The sequence below is a fragment of the Myiozetetes cayanensis genome, unplaced genomic scaffold, assembly GCF_022539395.1.
Source record: "Myiozetetes cayanensis isolate MyiCay16 unplaced genomic scaffold, myiCay2020 scf13, whole genome shotgun sequence".
In the NCBI taxonomy this organism is placed as follows: domain Eukaryota; kingdom Metazoa; phylum Chordata; class Aves; order Passeriformes; family Tyrannidae; genus Myiozetetes; species Myiozetetes cayanensis.
In genome coordinates, this window is record NW_026086937.1 from 5,846,041 (window position 1) to 5,869,087 (window position 23,047).

At 41.5% G+C, this 23,047-nt stretch overlaps 1 protein-coding gene across 1 annotated transcript in view; it reads left to right on the forward strand.

The window, feature by feature from the left end:
- SPSB4 (splA/ryanodine receptor domain and SOCS box containing 4) overlaps nt 1-23,047 on the forward strand; it is an 83,229-nt gene that overhangs the window by 6,951 nt on the left and 53,231 nt on the right. Inside the window, exon 2 of the mRNA XM_050308326.1 lies at nt 16,114-16,972. Within this exon, the coding sequence (XP_050164283.1) occupies nt 16,279-16,972 (694 nt within the window). The 5' untranslated portion in view covers nt 16,114-16,278. The remainder of the gene's footprint in view (nt 1-16,113; nt 16,973-23,047) is intronic.

The window sequence follows — 23,047 nt, forward strand, 5'->3', positions numbered from 1 at the left end:
GAAGGAAGTCCCTGTCTGTGGATTGCAGGTGGTTATTTTGGGGGTCTGACCCCCTAAGGAGGTTTGGGTGCATTATGTCACCTTTCTTTCAAAAACTGTGATGCAGCAGAAAGAAGTCAAAATGCTGTTTTCCTTGTTGCTGTTGAAAGCTGTTGTCAGGCGTTTCAGAGATGACAGAAGTTGTCTGAAGTAACAAGGATGACACATCAAAGTGTGTAAAAGACAGGAACATTGCCATCCTGACCTTGTTTTGACTGCATTACTGCACATTAGTGTTACATCTGATTTGTGCCAGCACCTGACTGTCCCTGCATTTCAGTACCATCAGTCTCTGATGCTGTGAACATCTGGGTAATACTGTGATATTCTCACTTCTAATTCAGGGTGTACTGATCATTCACTAAATATTTATACAGTCCTTTGGTTTTGATGTTTTCAGATGAAAAGGGTGGGATTTCTATTATCTCATATATTCAAAGGCAAATAATGCATTGAAGCTTTTTGATCATTTAAAATATTATAACATAAAATAAAGAAATGCCTTTGTACTTCAGTCAGTGCTGATGTAACCGTTTCCAGTAGTCTAGAAAACCTTACACACAGTTCATTGATGGCTTGTTTAGACTAAGATGCAGCGTTGTAAGTGCAGTGATTGTCTACCAAAGATGCAAGAATGTGCTCAGGAAGGATTTGTTACAACATGTATGGTATCTTATCCTTTGAGGTTTAAATAGAACGAGATATATTAAACAAGCATGAGCATGAGACCTGGAGTATGTACTCGTTGTTTTTAAGTTTTTTGGTGTTCATTTTAATGGTATTTGAAGCAAAATGTGTAGGTGGAGAGACAGAAGAGAGGCTTGCCTGTGAGATCTCTCTCTTGATAGCCATGTACTGGATGTGGATGAAGCAGGAACAGGGAAAGACAGCAAGCGTTCAGCAGCACGAGTTCTTGAAGGTGCACCTGGAAAAAAGGTGATTAATTTGTCAAAGGGACTAAGCCTAAATATTTTTCAGGATTTAAAAATGAAACAGGGAATGAAAATAGACCTCATAGGCAGGGTGCACCTGTCAGAAACTGTCAAGAGTTTCTGCAAGATCCTTCTGTGATGCTCAAACTCCTGTGAGGAGTCAGCACTGACGTTGTAAAATTCCTTCCCTCAGTAAGCTGCAGTTGGATGGGAGAAAGTGCATGAGGCTGCTGCCTTGAATTCGTGTCTAGGTATATAGTGGTCTTTCAGTTTACAATTATTATTTTTGTTTCAGAGAGCCACCTCCAGCATTGATAATTGGCTTGTATTTCCTGCTCTTAGACCCTGTAACAAGAATTAACAGCCTGTTTTTACTCAAATACACCTCTTTCTAGTAATGCTGAATAACAGTGCAAGGGGAGAAAAAAAATCCATGTGTGCCAGGTCATCACAGTTTGACTGCTGGAAAAAGACACCAAAGGGAAATTCAAGCTGAAATGTATCAACACTCCAGGGACCTGAGAGCGACTGATGAGTTCACTTTTACTGCTGCACTCCACCCACATCCTGCTAATAGAGGACATGGGAGCAGGAAGTCTTCATGAATGCAGAAGCCAACCCTCTCCCTTTACTCCCTTTATTTTTAGATTTTATGTATTCCCTGTGGTAAAATAGTTTGGAACTTGGGGGAGCGATGCCCAGGGTTGGGTAGGAATGTGACTTAGCAGCAACTGCTGCTTGCTGTGCAGTCACTCAGGAGATGAGCAGAGACTGTTTCTCTCACCCTGTAGCTGGAGGTTGGTTTATTGTGTGTGGAGTTCTGACATCATGTTTGCTTCTGCAAATGGATGGAGATAGTGAATTAATGCAGAGATGTTTTTCCTTTTGTTTTGACTGATGGAAAAAGTGGGAAAATCGCTGGCTAAAGCTGGCATCTAAATTTAGACATCTGAATTAACAATGCAGGAAGCAGTAACATGGCAAGCAGCTCAGTTCCTCTGGAGCACTGCTGGCTGGCAGTATGGACACTCTGGGCACTTAAGTTGAACTGTCAGTTTAATATAACTTCCCTCAGAGTTCCCAGTGAAATGGCCTTCACAAGGGATTTTTTGCATGTAATTTTTTTTTTTTGTCTGAATATTTGTATATAGTGGGTTTTGCTTCCACAGCTGTTCCGTGTTTGGTTTCCGGCAGTGGTAAGAAATGTGGTATGCTCAAATCAAAGCTGAGCTTGATAGTCTGTTGTAGAAATAGGATTGTAAGGGAAAATTCAAGCAGTTACTTTATTACAATAAAGATGTGTGGGTTGATGGTCTCGCTGGAATTTAGTTCGTGTGTTTAGGTCTCGTGGTACAAGAAGAAATTTTATTACATGTAATAATTAGCTTTTGAAATAAAGGGCATTATCTTTCATTTTAATCACTCTGCCTTAATAGCAGGGAAGAAAAATCATTGTTTTTAATAAGAGTCCCAGCTCTGTTCTCAGTGATTTCTAGAATGACAATTTAATTTAATTTTATATTTATGGGACTGATACCTAAAACTTGTCATTCTCGTGGGTGCTTGCCTGTTTCCCCACTGTATATTAATCAGTTGTATTTTAAAGAGTGTGAGCTTCTGTCCTGCTTGTCCTGCCAAACAAAAATTCCATAAACAATTCTTTGTGAATAGAATGAGTATTTCTATTGGTAATTTTCAACGTGCAACTCTAATATTCAGGTACATTTCTCTTGTTAACACGAAGCGTTATGTATATGCTTCATATTCAGTATGTGAACAGCTTGTAAATAAATTACAAAAGTAGGTTTAAATTTCATGCCTGTGCTTAGGAAAACTAATGGATGGTAATCAGTGTAATGGCTGATGATAGATTGTGCTGTGCCAGCAGGGGAACTGGTGCCCAGAAAAAGTAACACCAGATCAGGAATGGCTAGAGACTGGTTGGTGAATGTGTTCTCTTCTCCAGATGCTTTTTTAATGCCTTCAATTAACTTGATTAAGCAGCTTAGCTTAAGTAAGCAGAATTTGTGACTTGGAAGTTCTCCCATGTAGTATTTTCCCATTGCCTTAGGAATTAATTCCTTCAGTACTGTGTCCCTGTAAAGCAGGCAGCCTTGGTTGCTCCTGTGTCTTGCACAGACATGAGGTGCTGTATGCTTAGTATGAGAGGCACACACAGGGGTGGTTTTTCTCCTCTCTGCAATTGGTTCTTGGCAGAAGTCATAAATCACAGTGATTTCTGCACGGTGCAATTGAATGGAGCCTGACTACCTTATTTTTTATTGGTATTGAGAGTTCCCCCCTGCTTAGATCGCTCTGAATCCTTTGTCAGCAGAGCAGAACATGCCCTCTCTGCTTCTGAGCCTGGGTTTGTAGTGCAGGGTCAGCTCTGAATGCCATCCTCTGGTACCTGAGCTGGGTAGCTGGAGTATCTATGCAGGGCCTGGCCAAAACAGTGACTGGGGGGATTTTAGGCCTGGGATTCTTTGGTCAAGAGCACCCTGTGCCATGTTCCCATTATAGCTCTTTAAGGTGCATTTTCTCGTTGCTCTGGGGTGTCTGTGTTGGCTGCAGCTGTGGCACAGTTCACCAAAGACTTTCCTTCCAAAGACTCACCAGTCAAGTGGCTGCTCTTGTATTCTTCTGACCACCGTGGTAAGGTAGTGGTTCCCAAGCAAGGGAATTGCTCTCAGGGACCACTTTGGAGTATAATTATATTTCCTAATTGTACCAGCAGTGTCCTTATGAGGTAACCTGGTGCATTCTGTTTCCTACCCAAAGATTTTGTCCTTGCAGCATGTGCCATTAGATAGGGAATAGGAATAGGGATGTTAAATAGGGAATTAGATGGTAACACAGAGTTCTGATGTCCATCTGTTTGCTTTCCTTGTCTCCTCCCTTTCTAGTAAGGATGGTGGTTATGTTATGGTATGCCATATTTTTCAGAGCACAGAAAAGTGGCCTCAGATGGAACCAATTTTTATGTATCCTACAGACTCTGATGGTACTGGGGAACCCATCCATTAGTACTGGCTGCACCACAAAAAGGATTGACTGCTGGGTATTGAGGCAGCCCAGAGCTCTGAGAGGCTCAGCTCTTGTGTTTACAGCTGCTGGCTCAACAAATCATTGACTTCCAAACTGTAGGTCTTTCTGGTTCTGGCTTGCAGTTGTTCATATAAATGTAAATATTTCTGCAGTATCAGAAGTTGCAGTGCCTCGCACAGATTGTCATTAAATCCATTCAGTAGCTTCAGAAATTGGGATCTGTGTTTGTAAGTGTTTTGGTTTTTTATCCTTAAGAGAATTTCAGTGAGGAACCTGACACTACATCTACCTTTTATGCTCTCCCTGATTATACTTTGTTAATCAGAAGTGAGGATGTGCTTTCATACTTACTTTAGTCTAGATTGGGATTAAACCAGGTATCTGCTACCTAATGAGGGGTGAGGATTGATCCTCACCTTCATGATCCTTCTCTTTCTAAAAGTGCTAGGTGGGGACATAAACATCTTAAAAATGTGCTAAAAAATGGGTAAAATTTTAAGCCACGTGTGCCTTCCCAGTGTTAACAAAGCTGACAATGGGATTGTCAGCTGACAGGGAAAAGGGAGGATTGTAACAAAAAGTCCTTTGCTATAAATTTGGGATGAAGATGATATGTAGGGCAATTGAATATATTTTTAATTCCTTTCTTCACTGTGGAGGAAGATCTCTGTTCATGGCAGGGATTATTCAAGTAGTTAGAAGTGTTATTAAACTTCTGGGGTTTAACGCTCCATTAAACTTCCATACTGTGTAAATTACTTCCTTCAAACTTGTCTCTGTTTTTGATCTCTTCACTGTAAACTTGACAGACTTCCTGCTAAATACAGAAATGCACAACTGCTCTTGATCCTGTGATTCTAGTAGCAATTTCTATGTCTCCACAGTGCTTTGGGGAAAAATGTATGTCAGTTTGTCTTTTGAAAGAATGGCTGGAATTTAAACCCCCTCAGATTTCTTTTATCTTTAGATATTCTTTTTCTTTCTTAATCTGTTGGCCAAAAAGCTTGTTTTTCTCCTCTGACACTATTTGTAGTGTTTGTGCAGTACCCCACATGGCTTTACATTCAACAGTGGTGTGGTTTGTATGTGACTTCCAAGTTTCTTCCAGTACTAAATGGTAGTTTGTTTGATAAAGGCAAACTTTCCTTTAGGCTCAGGTGAATGCCTTGGTTAGATGTCAGATGGTTCTGAAATGATCTTTGTATTAGTCCACTTAATTTTAGCCTTCCTGTGATTCGCTTAAGGATGTGATAAGCAAAAACAAGTCTAGCTCTGATGAAGTTGAAAAAGAATAATTTTCCCAGTACTTGTTTGAGTCGTATTGAGTGTATTATGGTTTTTATAACTCAGTGGGAAAATAACTTCCTTTACTGGATGTAGTCCCTAACTTTTAAAGATATTTATAAATGTTACCTTTATTCTTTATTATGCTGGAAATCAAGGTGATCTGTATATCCCAATGCAATCTAGGGTTTTGTTTTTTCCAGAATTAAAAACTCTGAGCATTTTTTAAAATATATATTATACCTACTTGCTGGAGCTTAGCTTGTAATTACTGATATGCTTTCTCTTTGTGTAAAGTACTGCTGATCCAAATTTGGACGGAGCACATTTTTCTCCAGGGCAAAACAGGTCCCTGCCTGAGCTATTGGAGAATCAGAGTATGGGAGATTTAGATGATGTCTCGAAGATTCTTTGCAATAATATCAAATGTGGGAGTTTTGTACAAAGATTAATTGGAACACGCTTATCAGTTGGTGTACTGCCACTGAAATCAGTACTACTATATTTTTATTGCCATCAGACTTGCATGCTGTGCACTTTTCTTCCAAATAACTTTCAACCTTTCTTTTCCCCCCTTTTCACTCAGTACATTAAAGAATGAAGTATAGTTAGTAATTGATTGTTACAAATAAATTAACTGTTACAAATAAAATACCACTTAAAAAAAACCTCCCTGTGGAAGACTGCTTAGCAGGGGGATGGAGTGTGAAGTTATTTTGAGAAGTACAGACCTTGCGTTTGAGCTTATAGATCACAGTCTGTGTTGAGACTCCTGTAGACAGGCACAAAGCCGATTTATTTTTATCCATACCTCTATTAGGAAGTCTAGTGTGGGCTTTTTAAAGTACTTTCCTGTGGGCAAAAATACCTGGAATTGTTGGCACTTGTAACAAGAAATTTTTTGAGGATGTACGTTGTTAGGTCAGCAGTAGGGACTCAGAGTAGCAACTTCTTTCACCGTGGCTTTTCCTGGTTGGAGGCCCTCTCTGACATTGCAATTTGTGATACTTTTCCTCTGTAGAAACAGCAGTTGTTTGAAAAGGCAGCCTTTCCCCTTAATCTGGCTCTAGAACAGTGAAAGATCCAGAAAGAAAATAACATTCCACATAGCTACTGGTGACAGCCAATGTGGCTTCACTAAAGACAGATTGTACCTGAGAAATTTGGTGGCCTTCTGTGACAAGATGGCATTGGTGGATCAGGGAAAAGCAACTGATGTAATCTACCTGGATTTATGTAAACAATCTGACGCTGTCCCACGCAACATCCCTGCCTCTAAACTGGAGAGACATGGATTTGATGGATGGATCATTTGGTGGATAAGGAATTGACTGGATGGCTGACCAGAGAAGTTGGGGATGCCCCATTCCTGGAGGTGTTAAAGGCCAGATTGAATGGGGCTTTGAACAACCTGGTCTAGAGGAAGGTGTCCATGCCTGTGGCAGGGGGGTTGGAACTGGATCACAGAAGCTTAGACCAGGCTGATTTGGAAGAGACCTATTAGGATCATTGAGTTCAACTCCTGGCCCTGCTCAGGACACCCCTAGAGTCACATTATGTGCCTGAAGGTATTGTCCAAATACTTCTTGGACTCAGACAGCCTTGATGCTGTGACCACTGTCCTGGGGAGCCTGTTCCAGTGCCCAACCACCCTCTGGGTGAAAACTTTTTTCTGATGTCCAGTCTAAACCTCCACTGGCTCAGCTTCGTGCTAGTTCCTTGAGTCCTGATGATCTTTCAGGTCCTTTCCAGCCCAAACTACTCAGTGATTCATCACTGCGAGACCCATTCTGGGTTCTCACCAAGGTGTCCTTTGTCTCTTCAGGAAGAGTCAGATTCTTGACATGGGGACATAACTGTAAATCTTTTATTCCTTAAAGCCCCGTGGCCTTTCCCAGCCTCTCCTGGGTTACCAAGTGTCCTATTTCCTAAATTAATAGCAAACAGAAACAAAAATACTACTCTGTAAAATGGGAATGCTTTTATGTGCGTAAGGAAAATCAATTTTGTTGCTTAGAGCTCAGGCAGTTTGTTTCTATGATATTACTTTCTCCATCATCCCCATTTGTCTGTGCAATTGTTCTCTGCTGACAGATGGGCTTTAGCAGAGGCGTGTGTTTAAAACAGATGAAATTCTTTGCTGTTGCTTAAAAAATGTGTTCTGTTTTTTTTTAGAAAACATTTATTTGTTTAACAGGAAGTTGATTTGTCTTTTTGTTATCACTCCAAAGCTGAATGGAACTTCATTTGTCACCTCACCTGGGAAATACAAAGTCATCCATGCAATCTGATTTTGTGATGGTGCTTCCTTAACATATGTGAAGCGTGTTTACTTAATTTCTGTTCTTTAAAAGAAGAAACTGCAGGACTGATGAAGCATTGCTTCCTGGTTTTGTGTCTCGTGGCTGATTTGACATGAAATCTTCAGGACACTTAGCTTCAGTCACAGCTTTGATGTGAGCTCATTCCCTTCAGAGTTTCTTGGCAAGATATGAACTTGCAGCCCAGTCTGGTCTTCCATGTAATCACTTCCAGGATGTCTGTCCTCTCCTGTAGGAACACAGTTGTCTTTGAGTCTGCTGCTGTTCTGTCAGATTTGGCTGATGTGGCTATTGACTGAAGTGGCTGAGGGGGAAGGGTGAGGAGGGATGCAGATGGTGTGATTGTGTAAGCCTATTTTCCTATTGAACAAAAGAATACGCTTTTGTTCAGGATCAAACTTGTTCTCATGTATTCATCTCCTACGTGTTTGTGCAAGTACAATGGCTGGGTTCTCTCCAACCTTGCCCTCCCCCTCTCTCTCTGCAGCCCTGAGTGGGGGAATGGGCCTGACCCCTGCATGCATTTGTGTCTTCCATACAGCAGATCCCCCCCATGGTTTGTCCAAGACAGCCTATTTTGGACATCTCTGCCACATCAGGCTGTTCAGTTCACTTGTAGAGGGAAGCATATCTTCAACTCTTCTCTGCTGTGCTTGGCCAGAGGCACAGTATATTTTTGTCACTGGGCTTTTGCAGCACTGTTGGAAGTATTAAAGCCATCCAGGTTGTATCAGGAACAGCCTCTCATGGGCTGGAACAGCAGGAACATCCAATGTGTTTGCTTCCTGCCCACCAACAGGGAGAGCATCTGACAGGTATTGTCTGTACACTGCTGCTTCAGTCCAAATCAGAATTAAACAAAGTGAGGCTCGGATGCAAAAGAGGACCACAAAAATATCCTGGTCATTCCAGAAGCATTGCAAATTTTCAGCTGTTAGGGAACGTCTTTTTATAAATGATACAGAGGCAAAGCAGTAGAATCACCCACTACAAAACGTACAGAGAGGTGTTGCGAGGGTGGAACCGACTCTTGTAGAATCTGGCAAATCCACAGCAGCCTTGTGATGCTGTAGATACCTGCAGAGCTGTTACTAGTGGGTGTTCCTCCTTATCCCCATCCTTATCAGGATACTCCCCATAGAAAACCAGTTGCAGGCCTTGGCTCCCTCATGATTTACAGAAGACTCACCAGGCTTGGAAAACACTGACACAATCTAAGACTGAAGCTTGAGCCAAGGGGCTGGATTTTCCCTACAACACATTATTACAGTTTCTGCAGTTTCAGTGAAGTTCTAGAGAATGACTGTGTCAAGCTGGAGGAGCTCTCGTCTGTCTGGTCGTCACTTTCTACCATCTGCAGACCTTCCCTCAGTCTGCTCAGGGATCATCTCTGGCATCTTCCCTGGGATTCACGGCTGGCTAGACTGAGGAATGATGCTTTCCAGGAGTATTTTTCTCATCTGTGGCTTTCTAGCTTATTTCATTTTAAAGGCCAACTGGCTCCACTACACACTCCAGCAAAGGGAACTGCAGCAGGAGAGAGGCAGTGGGAAGGTGTTCAGCCACATTTCAAGGCCACTGTTTAATGGATGTTCTGGTTTTGAAATTGAAGCTGTAGGGGTATTGATCCTTTACAAAGCTCTAGAGGTAAAATGTAAAATAAGTTGTCTAAAAAAAAAAAAAAAGAGTGAGGCTGGTGAGAAGTAGTGAGGACTAGAGAGAAATTGCAATATTAAAACTTAATTATTCCTTGGGCTTTAAATCTCACGTGGTCTGACACCTATTGGTATTACTTACTTGGTGAAGCACGGCTGAGTAGAAATGTAAAATGCGAAGTGGAGCTGAAAACATAATTTTCAATTTAGCGCTGAGCCTTTTTTTTTTTGTGTTAATTTGCTCTTTTAATATAACCCTGACACTTAATTATTCAAAATGGCTACATCAGCTGTTTGGGAAAGACAGGAAGGTATTCACTGTTACAGAAGAGTGGCTGAAGGGTGAAAGATGAATGATTTTGTGCCAGAGGAGTGAGGAAGATGTAAGCAGAAGCTCATGTCTGTACTGAATTCAGACATGAAGTTCAGCTGGGCCCTTTAGGGCAGCTGGAAGTGACTGGAAATTTGTTCCATGGTTTGGGCTGCTGCCTAAATAGACGGTTCTGCCTTTGAGCTTTTAATTCTTTTTGTCTCTCTTTCCTTTTACCAGAGCAAGTGTTTACATAATTGTCTGATGTTCCAGATCAGAGGGTTTATCCACCTGAAAATAACCTGGCAAAATGAAATACTAGGTTTTGCCCACTTTGGTTTCCTGAGGCAGACCATCTCAAGGCCATTTGAATGCAGGTGGCTGAAGACAAAAGGGAAGAATGAATAGGAAGGGGTGGTAGAAAGGATATAGCAGCTCAAACATCTGTAACCTTATGGTAATTGTGGGATCACGTGGGTATTCCTGTTAAATACCCTGAAAAGAAATTAATTGTTTCCTTGCAGGAACTTCACAACCGAAGTGTTGCTGTTTTTAAGAGTACTTGCATAGTAAAAAAGGCAATTTTTTTTTTGGTATTATGGTACTGTATTTGTTTTTCAAATTACATTGCTGTATTGTGAGAAGTCATTACGTAAAAAAACTGTTTACAGGCTTCAAATGTTTTTTGTCATCTTTCATGCTTCTTCAGAACATGTGTCTACATCTAAATCCAACTTTCAGTATGAAAGAGGCGAATTCCAGAAACACATGCAGAGAGACAGAAGGCATAAAACCAACCCAAAACCTCAAGTCAGCTCAGTTCCAAAGTACAGTAGATGGAAGTATTTAAAAATATACATTCCACTGTATTCATTGCTACTCAGGATTCTTTCTGCATTCTTCATCATATGACTAAACTGCTTCTAAGTCGGGTGGTACAGATGGTGTGGTATTTCAGATTATTCTAATTCCAAGCAGCTAAATGCACAGTCTTTTTTAATAACAAGCTTATGCTGAATTTTGAAACAATTACATTTTTTGTAACATTACAAAACAAGTTACTCTTTACAAAGGAATGTCCTTGGGATTTTCAGGATTTGCATTCCTTTCTGGAATTGAAGAAGTCATGACTTACTGCTGCATTGTTCATCCCACATGTTAAATGTCATTCACTAAGCGTGCATGCAGCATAAAATCTCATTTCTAGCACAGGATAGCTTAGAATAGCCAAGCATTTTTGTCTGGTTGCATTGTTACTGCATATTCCCAATTTGAAGAAGGAAGCCAAAATCGCTGATTTATTGCCCATTTTGAACAATGCTGGATACGAGGATCTACAGTTGAATCCAAGCTAGCCAGTCTTTATAAGGTGCCAAAAATATGCTTAATTCATTGTCACCCTCGAAACAGTGTTGTCATGGTTCTATAGCTGTTTGCACACTGGGAACAGAGTTGACAGACACTGGCCCTGGTGCCTTTACATCCTCTGGGTGGAGGTAAAAGTTCCTTGTCCTTGAACAAGTGAACTCCTCTGCATTGATTTCCCCAGCACAGCATATCAGGTGTTTTTGTTCTTCCCATTCCTTCTGTAGAGACCTCAGCACAGGGTTGCATTCAGTGCTCCAACACTCAGGGTATCAGTTCTGTTCAGGCATCTGGGGAGTGAACAGTTTTGTTGCCCACAGAGGAGAGAAGCCTTGGTTCAGAGCCTCCTGTTGCCTCTGCTGTGATATTCAGGAGTCCTCGCTGGCTGGTGACAAAGCCCAGGTTGGCAGGGGAGGTGACAGTGAGCTCTGGCTGCAGGAAGGAAAAAAAACGATGAGGGCCAATAGCAAAAAGAGTGAGAACTGCTGTGTAGACATTGGAAATGCTGTTGGAACGGGGCATCACCTTCCCTGCCTTTTCTGATAGACAGGGTCACCAACTGGTGTCATTAATTGGGACTCACCTGGCTGCTTCTCACTTTTGGGTAAGGGTCAATTTAGCAGGATTAACCTAAGCCTGAGCGGGTTCTTGATGTAGTTTTGAATTCTGTTTGTGGTGACACTTCTTATGCATGTTTTTCAAGCTTTCTGCATGTCTAGTTCATAATCCAAAGGGAAATATAACTATGAATGCTGAAAGCTGACTTTGCAGAAAGCATGTTTCTTTTATCAGAGTTATGTTCCGCTGATGCCAACATACCAGACTGTTAAAAACGCACCCTATTTAGTGACAGCAAAGTGATGTCCCAGCAGGCCTTTCTCTGGTAAGTATAATCTGTGTTTTTATTGTGAATAATTTCCCAAAATATTTTGGCAGTCTGCATGAGGACGCTGCTAAGCCACATTGACACACTTTTCCTGTTTGGAGTTGTCTTGTTCCTGTATAGTACATTTAGTCTAATCATCATATCCTGACAAAGCATAGCATGAATGTGAAACTGAGACAGAAATTATTTGGGTTATGAAAACGAACAGTCTTCTCAGCCAGAGATTTCCAGGTGCTGATTATTTTCCACAAAATATCTTTTATCATAGGGATAACTGATGAAATTTTGTGTTCCAGTTGTAGTCACTAAACAGATATAATGGAAAGGTGATACATTAAGCCAGATTGAAATATTTTCTTATTTTTTAACTCCTCTAGTGGTTTGAAATAACTAGAAGAGCAAAGATTTGGGAAAACCTTCGAAGCAAAACTATACAGTGAAAATTTGTGTTCTTTGTTTTTCTGAACTTTCCTGTGTCTAGTGAGAAGATACAGGCAAGGGAGTCTAGGTTTCTCTGAGTGATGTAAGATTACAAAAAGTCACAGCAGTTGAATGACAGTATTCTGGCAAGGTTTTTATTAATTTGAGAGATGGTAAGAAGGTTTTACAACCAAATATTTCTGTAAATCGATTGAATAGTAACTGACCTTCTGTCCTTTTGGGTTGACCCACAACTTTTACCAATCCTGTGTGATGTATCCATCCAGTCCTGCAGACAGGGAGCCAGTTTGGGGGTGCCTTTGGCAGGTGAATTGTTGGTCACTCTGCTTCCCTTTGTGGGCACATGCTTGGCTTTCCCAACAGCTGCTGGTGTGGGGCACTTGCACATCTCTGTGGGGAGGAGCATCCTGGAAATCATCACTGTAGTGGTGCAAGTATGACTTTTCCAAGATATCTACACTGGAAGTATGTTTGTTACCTGTGGAAGTAGGGAGAGGGATGTTTCTGGTGGAGACAGCTGGGCCCTGTTGAGCTGTGCTCCTCCAGCAGCAGCTTCTGATGGAGTGAAGGTCAAGGGGATGCCTCTGCTGCTGCTCTCACCTCAGTGTGGGTCTCTGCCATCTGCTTGTGAATGCACAAGATACAGGCAAGGAAAGGGAATAGATGGTGGCTTTGAGACAGGTTTTGCTCCTACAAGCACCAAAGGGGACTGTTGTGAGCTGCCAGGAGGACTTTGTGCATGAGCTGCTCCCTGTGGAGCTCACATTACTGCTGCATGGGTTGTGAGCTGGGGAATGTGTTACAATCCCTCACTGCCTCCTCCTATAACATTTTCATGTCAGCTACTGCTAAGCTCCAGCAGTCAGAGCTGTTAGGTCACTGCCAGCACGGGGTGACAAATAATTAAATGTTGACTTTTTTTTTCTCATTTACTTGTTCAAGTCCTCAGATATTTGCATGAGGTTAGTATGGCTACAGTTGGCCTTCTAGCAGAAGCTGAGAATTACCAGCTACACAGGACTAGGACACAAGAGAGTATAATATGGGGTGTAGGAGGAGGTATTTGATGAATGGTACCTTTGGAGTTGTACTGGTGCTTAGAACTGCTGTATCTTGAACGTATCACTCACTCACTGTAAGATTTTTTCACTGTTGTTCTGTCCTACGTCCATGAAAAGCTATTTGGCAAAATGATACATCATGTAATTAATTTATGTGGTAATGTCCGTGTGTGTGACCAAAGACCTAACATTGTAAGATACAGTTTCAAACCAAAGTACTCACTGATCAGATCTCAGAGTAAAGACACAGGGGCGTGTGTATCAAGGTACTCATAATGCTGCATTTTACTCCTCTGAATTACTGATCTATCTATTAGCAGTCTATTTATGTTACAGTTTGGGGCACATGAGGAAGAATGTCCGTGGCTTGCCAAGAGAGTCAATTCAGTGTTTATAATTTCTTGGGGATCTGCCAGGTAGACGTCTGTCCAAGTTTAGTTTCTCACGTGATCAGGAAGTGATACAGGAGGATGCACTGAGGACTTCCCTGGCCATCTCCCCTTAGCACCCTGACAGGAATGTGGCAATTGTCTTGTGCTTTAAAGAGGAAATTTTCAAAGGCAAGTAGAACTAAATCTTATGTAGAAATCACTGAGGTTCCCTTTGAACGTCTGATGTTTTCCCTTTTCATTTCCTTTCGAGCTCAAATAATCACCTTTTTAAAAGTAACTCCCCAATCCCTGAGCGTGTGTCCTCCTAGGAAAGCTTGCTTACCTGATAACATTTACTCCCTGTTGCTTCCCTGTGTGTATTTTAGTGTCACTGTGTAATTTCCCTTGGGATTATTAGTGTGGAATAAAGTGTTGAACTTGCTTCAATGGGCTGAATCGGCATCGTAGCTTTGAAACAATCTGTGAGTGCTTCTGCAATACTGGAAATGGCAAACATCAACTGAAACATTAATTACTGCTTAAAGTTTCCGATTCCTTTTACGTGGTTTGGAAAGAAGTAAGGAGGGTCATTCGAGTTGATCTCCTGTGGTGATTCCTGGGAATTGTTGAGCATCTTCCTGCAAATGTGACATGAGGGACTTGGAGGCTTATGTTTTTTAAATTTCAAATATTAAAATTAGGTACAGCCAATTGGTTTTCTCATGCTCAAGTGTGTACATATATCCATGGGGGACCAGCAACCAGAAAATAATATTTTCGTTACAGTAACGTAACTGTCATGTGATTTTGAAAAATCAACTTTTTACCTTTTCTTTACTTTTTTGAAAGAAAACTTTCACATAACATAGATGTGGTTTCATCTGCATTTAATACATGCAGAAAACACTTTACATGTTGTTTACCATTGTAAATAATGTAAGGACTTAATTCACTTCTCAGACTCACTTGGATGGTAAATTTTAAGGGTTTTTTTCCTAGACTTCTCTTTTTATTTCCTTCTATTGTGAATACGTGTTTCTCATCTTCTTTCAGAAATGATGTTTGGAACGAGACTGTGTGTCTGGGGTAGAAGTTCTTTAAAAGGAAGAATGTGGACTTGTGACTTACAAAGTAGATTTTTTTTTTTTTTCCCAAGACATTTATGTCCATCTGCTGTTTGGTACTTTATGACAACCAACTGTCACCTAGGCTCTTCAGCCTCTTGAGAGTCTGGAGATTTTTTTGCTTCTTCAAACACTTCATCACTCTGTCAGTAAATAAACAGAGTGGGTCTACTTGGCTATATTTGAGCATTCCTGGACTTGGCACTTGTTTTGCTAAAAGACAGAAATATGTGTGCTGGTGCAGATACTTTATTTGATCCCATGTCAATCACCTATTTGAGTTTATAGGATTTTGTCTTCATTTTTATTCCATTAGTACTTTTAGAAGTTCTTGGTTTACCTTTGCACTCTATGTGAGCTCTGAAATGTGAATGAATCTAACTTATCCAGGTTGCAAAGAATCTTTCCTGGGTGGTTTTTTACCATGTTTGTCTATGGAAGCAAAGAAACAATACATTTGAAAATCACGTGTTTCCCTTAATGTGTCTTATTGTGTTCCAGCCCTTCTCATTAGATGAATGCTAAAATATAGAAACTGTGGATTAGCCTGCTGTGCATTAGCATGAGGAACATCCCCGGCTGCCCATTAGAAACATCTGCCAAAGAACTGAAACTGCTATTCTTCACCTGTCCTTCCATGGCTCCTCTTCCTCATTCCTTCTTGTTTTAATTTTTTTTTAGCTCCTTTATTAAAAAAAAACCCAGAAGATTAATTTATTCCCCCCCCCCCTTTTATTTAAGGCCAGAGTAAGTTAAAAAGAAACACTTAAATTTTGCAGTCATTTGCTGTTGGCTGCATTTGTTTCAACAAGGGCAGAGAAGCTGAAGCCTCTGTCGCCAGGGCCCGGGGAAGAGAACGCCTGGAAATAAAAGGAGATGGTGACACTGCGTGTTTCTGAGACCGTGAAACAAAAGCTTAAGTGAAAGTGAAGCTACCGCTGAACATAAAGTTTATCGCTGTTGCTGGGGAATAGCGTCTGCCTGCTTCAGGCCCGCTGTGAACTTGGCCAGACAAAATAGGTGGAAGGGCAGAAGGTGGGGAATGTCTGCATCCTATTATGAATTGGAGGAAATGACTGTCTGCGCTCCGTGCGCTGGTGGGCTCCGCATCCTGCTGGCAGGCTGTGGGACACTGAACCAGGAGTGGGGAATTGGCAGCTCCGGGGTTTAAAATAGCTACTAGGGATGAGAAGAAGCTCCTTAAAAACACGCTGGGGTTTTTCTGTTGGCTTTCTTAAACTAACTGGAAACTTTCTGCTTTTTTTTTTTTTTCCAGGGGCATTTTTTTTCTCCGAAAACATTGCTGCTAAAAAGCTCCAAACAGGAGGAGTAAATCCAGTCAGCTTGTCAGACCACTGGCTCAGTATAACGGTGCTTTCATGAGGTAACGTTGGGCCAAAGTCAACTTTTCTTTTCTCCTTTGTAAACCTGCAGCCAAGCAATGGGCCAGAAAATCTCAGGGAGCATAAAGTCTGTGGATGTGAGGGAGCCCCCTTATAGACCTGTCAAACGAGAGCTGAGAGGCCCGGATTTTTGCAAGCCAGCGCGCCTGGACATGCTGTTGGACATGCCCCCTGCCAAGCTGGAGGTCCAGTACAAACACGCCTGGAACAACGAAGATCGCTCCTTGAATATCTTTGTAAAGGAAGACGACAAACTGACTTTTCACAGACACCCGGTTGCCCAGAGCACGGATTGTATCCGGGGCAAGGTCGGCTACACGAGGGGCCTCCACGTCTGGCAGATCCACTGGCCCACGAGGCAGCGGGGGACTCACGCCGTGGTGGGCGTCTCCACGGCCGAAGCCCCGCTGCACTCGGTGGGATACACGTCCTTGGTTGGCAGCAACAGTGAGTCGTGGGGCTGGGATCTGGGGCGCAACAAACTCTACCACAACTGTAAAAACCAGCCTGGGGTCACGTATCCCGTCTTTTTGGAACCAGACGAGTCTTTTGTACTCCCAGACTCCTTACTGGTGGTTTTGGATATGGATGAAGGGACGCTTAGCTTCATGGTGGATGGACAGTATCTTGGAGTGGCCTTCAGGGGACTAAAAGGGAAAAAACTTTACCCCATAGTCAGTGCAGTTTGGGGGCACTGTGAAATTACAATGAGATACATCAACGGACTTGACCGTAAGTGTTACTGAATTTCTTCATTGCGCTGTCTTCCAGTTTTTCTCGTGTGGAGTTTCTTTTCTTTTATCCTTTTTCTGTGGACAGTGTGTTGGGGGGAGTGGACTGTGCACTGTGAGTAGACTGCATCCTGTCCGACTGCTCACAACTAATACATCTCAGTTGTGTCTTGTAATGACGGTGTGGATTGTGTCAAAATATCTTCCTTTTTGGCAGGCAGAGTGGCAAGAAATCTGTGTCCAAGGAAAGTGAACAGGCTGAGAAAAAGATACGGAGAAACTTCCTGGGGTGTATTTAACAGTAAAACTCTTGTTTACTGGAGGATATGTTTTAAATCTGTGGTTTCCAAATAGGATTTGTGGATCCCGTAAAAATTTCCTGTAGTAGTGGAAACTCTTACATGGTGTTCATAAACATACTTGAATGCAGGCCAATAGGCTTGCTTTCTGTAGTTGCCTTCCCAGGACCCTCAGAAGCAGCTGTGGATCCCCAAGAATCTGGGAGCCCGGGTCAAATACTGCTTTCAGCAGTTTTTCTGAAAGAGAGCTCTGTTCCTTAGTTCATTTCAGGAGGTGCTCTCTCAGGGTATTTTCTTCTCCAGCAGTCGGTGTTTTTTGGATAAGCAAGCGTAAGCTATTTCTGATCTAAAGGGGTAATATCAAATTAAATTGTTACGTTACTGCTGTGACCTTGGAGTAGTGGCCTGCCAGGAGATGAGTTGCAGGACTGGGTCTTGTCGAGTGCTTGTCCCTGCTCATGCAGACGAGTTCAGAGTGTGTGCTCGGGCAAGCCCAGTTATTTACCATCAGCATCTTGGCTGCTGGGAGTTGGGGAATGGAAGGCTGGACGAGGTATTAAGTGGAACTTTGTTCTTGTTTAAGACCGTATTATCTAAGCTGTAGGAGGAATTGCAAATATAAATATGCAGATTTACACAAAATGGATGATTGGGCAAAATTTTCATGTTTTTTGGCTTTTTGAACGGGACTTGGTCTTGTAAAAAGAGAACACACCTGCCTTTCAATTAGTAATTTTTAAAAGAATTCACTAGTCTTTTCAGTAAGGATGGAGTGGTCTAATTTTTTTTCCTTTGGTCAAAAATTAATTCTCTGCTCATTAGTCTTACATCTGACATACCAAGTAGAAACATAATTAAATAATTTGACCCTGTTTAAGATTATCTTTTCATAAACATCTGTACCATGCACTGGGGGAAAGACTTTTTATCCACAGAAGCCCTGAAGGTTATTACAGCTAGATGCTAAATGGCAGCTTCCCAAGTGCTTTCATACAGGGGAATATCTGAGCATTGTAAGTATTCTGCAATTACTCAGACATTGCAGAGTGATGTGCTGACAATCTTTTCTTTGGATAGTGGGGGAGAGAGAGACTTTTGCAAGCTGAATATTTGTTTGCAAAAGCAGTTTTTGTAATACTGTGAATATCTGCCAAGCTAAGCAAAGTCCAGCTCAGCTTGGTCCACCACGAATCCACACAGGATTCTGCATTCCTTTTGTAGCCTTCACAGGGCTGCTCAAGGGAGCTTTAGAAAGATGAAAACACAGGAGGAGGATGTGAATGAGTTTGGTAGAAATTATAAAATAAAAGGGGCTAAGTAGAGAAGGGATAGCTGTGGTCTGTGCGATGACAGAGAGAAAGATTCCCATCCGGTTTCTCGTGGGATAATTTTGCTGGAAGAGGCGGGATAGCTTCCTAAACTATCCCTGAGAAAGTCGAAGTCTCTAATTTTTTTAAACATGTGAACCCGTGGATAAAAGTAAACTTGTAAACACAACTTTTATGTGGGCCTGGGTGTTAATCTGATCACGTGAGGAGGAAGTTTAAAGCCACTTTGCCGTGGGGCATTTTTGACATCCTGGAGTCACATCATTTGTTATCACATGTTCACTGATCCATTACTGTCCTGCAACAAAAACAACATTCAAGAAACCAAATTAGCTTGTTTAGCTGGTGCTCCAAAGCAAACACTGTCTCTTCTCTACTGAAGGTGTTTCTATCCAGCCTGCCCTTGTGTAACTGTGAGTTTGGTCATGGTACTCTTCATGTTTGCTCTCACTGCACTTTTAATTACAGGTTTTTATAATTGCTTGATCTTGTGAAAATTGGGGTAGATATTGAAGAACAGTTGTGTTCACAAATTTAAATACATCTGGACATACTTTTGTGTGAGGGAGTTGTTATTGTTTGATTCCTTTTTAAGCTTACCAGTTCTCTTTTTTCAATCTTTCCCTGCCCCCTCTTAGAGTTCTGAGTGCAGCTCTTAGTAGAGCTGGCCATAGGGTCTTAGCTGTTTTTGGAACTGCTGTCAAGCAGTGCCTTGTAACTTGGTATTTAGTGATTGATTGTTGCTGCTCAGAATGCATACCACAGCTTGTGATGGCTGTTTGTGAGGTGTGTCCCACAGAGCAAATGGAGACCTCAACGGCAGGGATTTTTAGTGTTTTCAATACTTGCTGCTTAAATAGAAGACCTCTGAATACTTTAAGGGCCCATGTATTTTGGTTGCCTGGCAAAGAGTGAAAGGCTTGCAGGAATGGAAGAGTGAAAGGCTCAAATGATGGGCTTGTGCAGCTGCAATGAACTCAAACATATGTCATAGTGGTAGAGAGATGATGCAGACTTTGAAGTGTCTTAATTACTGCAGAGATGGCAGATTCACAGAAGGATAAGGCTGCAGGTCAAAGATCAAGGACCTGTGTGCCCTCTGATCTCTGGATATTGCTCCTAGAATAATGCTGTAGTTAAAATAAATTGCAGTTCTTCCAGCTGCATCTGATACCCAGAGTATTCTGCCTCAGAAACGGCTTAAAGCATCACATGATGATGTTCTGTGACTCTCACGAGATGGTTTCTTTGCTCACATTTGAGAGACTTGGAATTGCACATCTGTCAGGGTTTGGGAGGGAAGGCAGGGGGACAGGATGGAGAGTGCTCATCATAAGCACGTTGAGTTCTTGCCAGGACAAACTTCTTTGATCAAATGCTATCAGTATTTACCACACCGCGTGTGAGTTGGACAGGATTTTACATCAGCTTTCAGACTCACTGCCTCTTGCAATAATTAAAACTCCAAATAACGTAAATGCAGTATATATTATTTTTCCTATCATGGTATGTGCATGTTTACAAAAAGCTGGTCAATTTATATCTTGTGTCTGATGAGGAGTCCTGAAGACTGTTTATAAACTGAAGCAGAGAAATAGCAAAACACTTCTTTGTAAATGTACTTTGCAGATCATGACTGAACCATTAGTACTTGTGTGTTTAAACAAAGTGGTGGGAGGACAATCAATAAAATAGGCCTGTGGTGGAAAACTTGGGCATTGAGTAGGTGAGCTGAACTCACTGCAGTTCTTGCACTAAGCCTTGTGTAGCCCTTACACAATTTTGAAAATAATTGTGGAGCTCAGAGAGCTGGAAGCATTTGTCTTGGAAGAGAAGACTTTACTTACAGGTGTAATTTCTGGAAAACATGTCTGGACCTGTTCATATTTTAACCTACAGCTCCTTCTTGCAGTATTTGGCCCTCGCTGTTGAGGGTCCCTGGGCTCTCTGTCAGTGTTTACTGACAACTGCCCTGCAACACATCCCCTGTTTTTAACACCTCTGTTTACATCCCAAATGAAACAGAGGTATTATTCAAAGAATGTGCTTCAAACTTACCTGCCATGAACAAACAGGTGGACTAAAGGGATCACCCGAACAGAAATTTGGGCTCCTGTTTTCCCGTGCCAGCAGCCTGCTCGCTGTGCCTGCAGGTGAGCTGATGCAAGTGTAAAGCTGAGGGTGTCTGGAGGACATTGGCTCGGTTTGGGGAGTTGTATCTGTTCCTTGTAGAGGCCCAGGAATAGTGTGAAGGAGGAGGGAGCTCAAAGCACACCCTCTCTGTTTGCTGATGCAGCTACACAAGTTTTGGCACATGGGGTCTGTTCACACCTTTTGCTCTCAGCCCTGCTGAAGAACACAGTGTAACCACTGAATCTGTCCCAGGCCTTAGGCTGTGTGTGTCTCGAATTCTGAAATAAGGATGATGTTTCTAAGCCAAAATAACAACTTTATAGCTATGGAGTTAAGCACAACTTCTTTCCTCTTTCCTACTGTTCTCAGTTTATTTGAATTTGCATTGATCTGTGTCTAACATACCACAATTGCTAATTATAAATACGCACTCTTCCCCTTGGAGGCCTTTTTGCCATAAAGAAATCTAAGTCAAAATTGTGGAATTGTTAACTGCCAGGAGAAATATATAATCTCTCTTCAGACTCTGTTTTTTCCCCCGAATGGTTTTCAATTAAAACTTTTAAATGGATATGGTTTTTTGTTTATCTAAACCTGTTTTATGCTATTTATATAATACATGACTCTGGAGGTTCCAATGGAAATAATATACTCTGAAAATCCAGTATTGCTAAACCTTAGAAAGGGTTTTCCCTACAGACATGCATTTAGAGGATGTAGCAGCAGTAATTAAGCAGCTAATGTTGTGAAGAAGCAATCTTTTTAGCTTTTGAGGTAATTTAACAGGAACCAGCATTTTCAGTTCCTGCTTCAGGAGTCAGATAGGTATTGTTGGGGGATTTTTGTCTTTTTCCACATGCACCTCCCTTCCCAGGTCTAAATGGATTTTTTGTCCTTTAATCCTAATTTGTTGACACTTTCTAATTAATTCTCAGCCTTTTCTCAGCAGGTTGAAACCACTGTATTGTCCATAGAATATGCCACTCAGTTAATTGGCTTTTTGCCCCAGCCACCCCCTGCCCCTTCTTGGTGGTCTCTGCATTATATCTTTTCTCCCAGATACTCTTCTTTTATTCAGTCCTCCCGTTTCTTTCTTCCCATCTCCAGCTGAGTTTCTCTTCTTTTTGTGTTACTGTGCTCTAATTAATAATAAATTCTTACCAATCTGTTTTTCCTTTTTCTTGTCCCAAACTTCAAGGCAGTTTTTGTTACTGATAACTGTAGAATATCAGGTGCTGTGTCACTTTTCCAGAGGAAGGACATTTCAGATTTAAGGCTGTGACTTTAACTGTAATGATGAATGGGCTTTGCAATAGTCTTTTTATAAGCTCCTATGCTTCTTGTAAGGTTAGCCTTGTTTTATACAACTTTTTTCTTTTTTTTTTCTTACAGTCTTGTCTAGCTTGTGCATTAGCAGGGAATCCAGTTATCACTGGCTTAAAATTTAAGAGGTGCTGGCATACTTTATTTTCAGCTCAGTAGTTCCTAAGGCTAAGAACAAGCATTAGTAGTCCACAGCTGTGGTGTGTGGTTTATTTGAATCTTGACATACCTGTGCTTTTTATTCCTGCTCTGGTTCATAAAGGTGCCATGGCAACCACTAAATCTACAGTTTCAAGGAAAAAATGCCTCTTAGTGTGTTCTGATCATGTTTCCTCTGATTTCCCCATGTATCCTGTTTTTAAGAAATAAGCTTATTACACTAAAATAGCACTTAGAAACTTGATAGCCGTGCTTAATTCTTTTATAAATTTGCTGAGCTACAATGCTGGAATTGCTCAGCAATGTGAAATAATTCACACAGGTTTGTATTAGAAGTGGAAATTTGTAGAGAGCTTTTTATTTTTTTGGGTTTGCTTCATCTGTATTGCTGTTGGGAATTGTAGAGCACAAATCCAAGCTTCAGTGCAAATAATGGTGCTTCTGTCATTCAGTGATATATTTATTTTCTTTCAAAAAATGCATGTGTTTTGTCCCTTTTGACTATGTTTTCATAGAGGTTTCCTCATTATTTATATTCCTCCTTAAGTTCCTACTTCATTTGTCTCTGTAGCCATGGAAATGTCTTTCCTTCTCCAGTCATAAGCTCTTTCTGCAGACGGCCTCTTTCTCTTCCCTTAAATCCAGTGTAGCTTCTCTACTAGGAGAGGCAGATCAGCCACCTGATTTCTAGTTTGAGGTCAGAACAAATTCCATTTCAAAGAAGACCATATTGTGGTGACTGGCAATTCATATGCCAGTCTTCCTATTATGGCAAAATCCATAGGAGCACATCCAGAAATGCTGTGTTCTGCAGGTGGTTCCACTGGCTGGTAG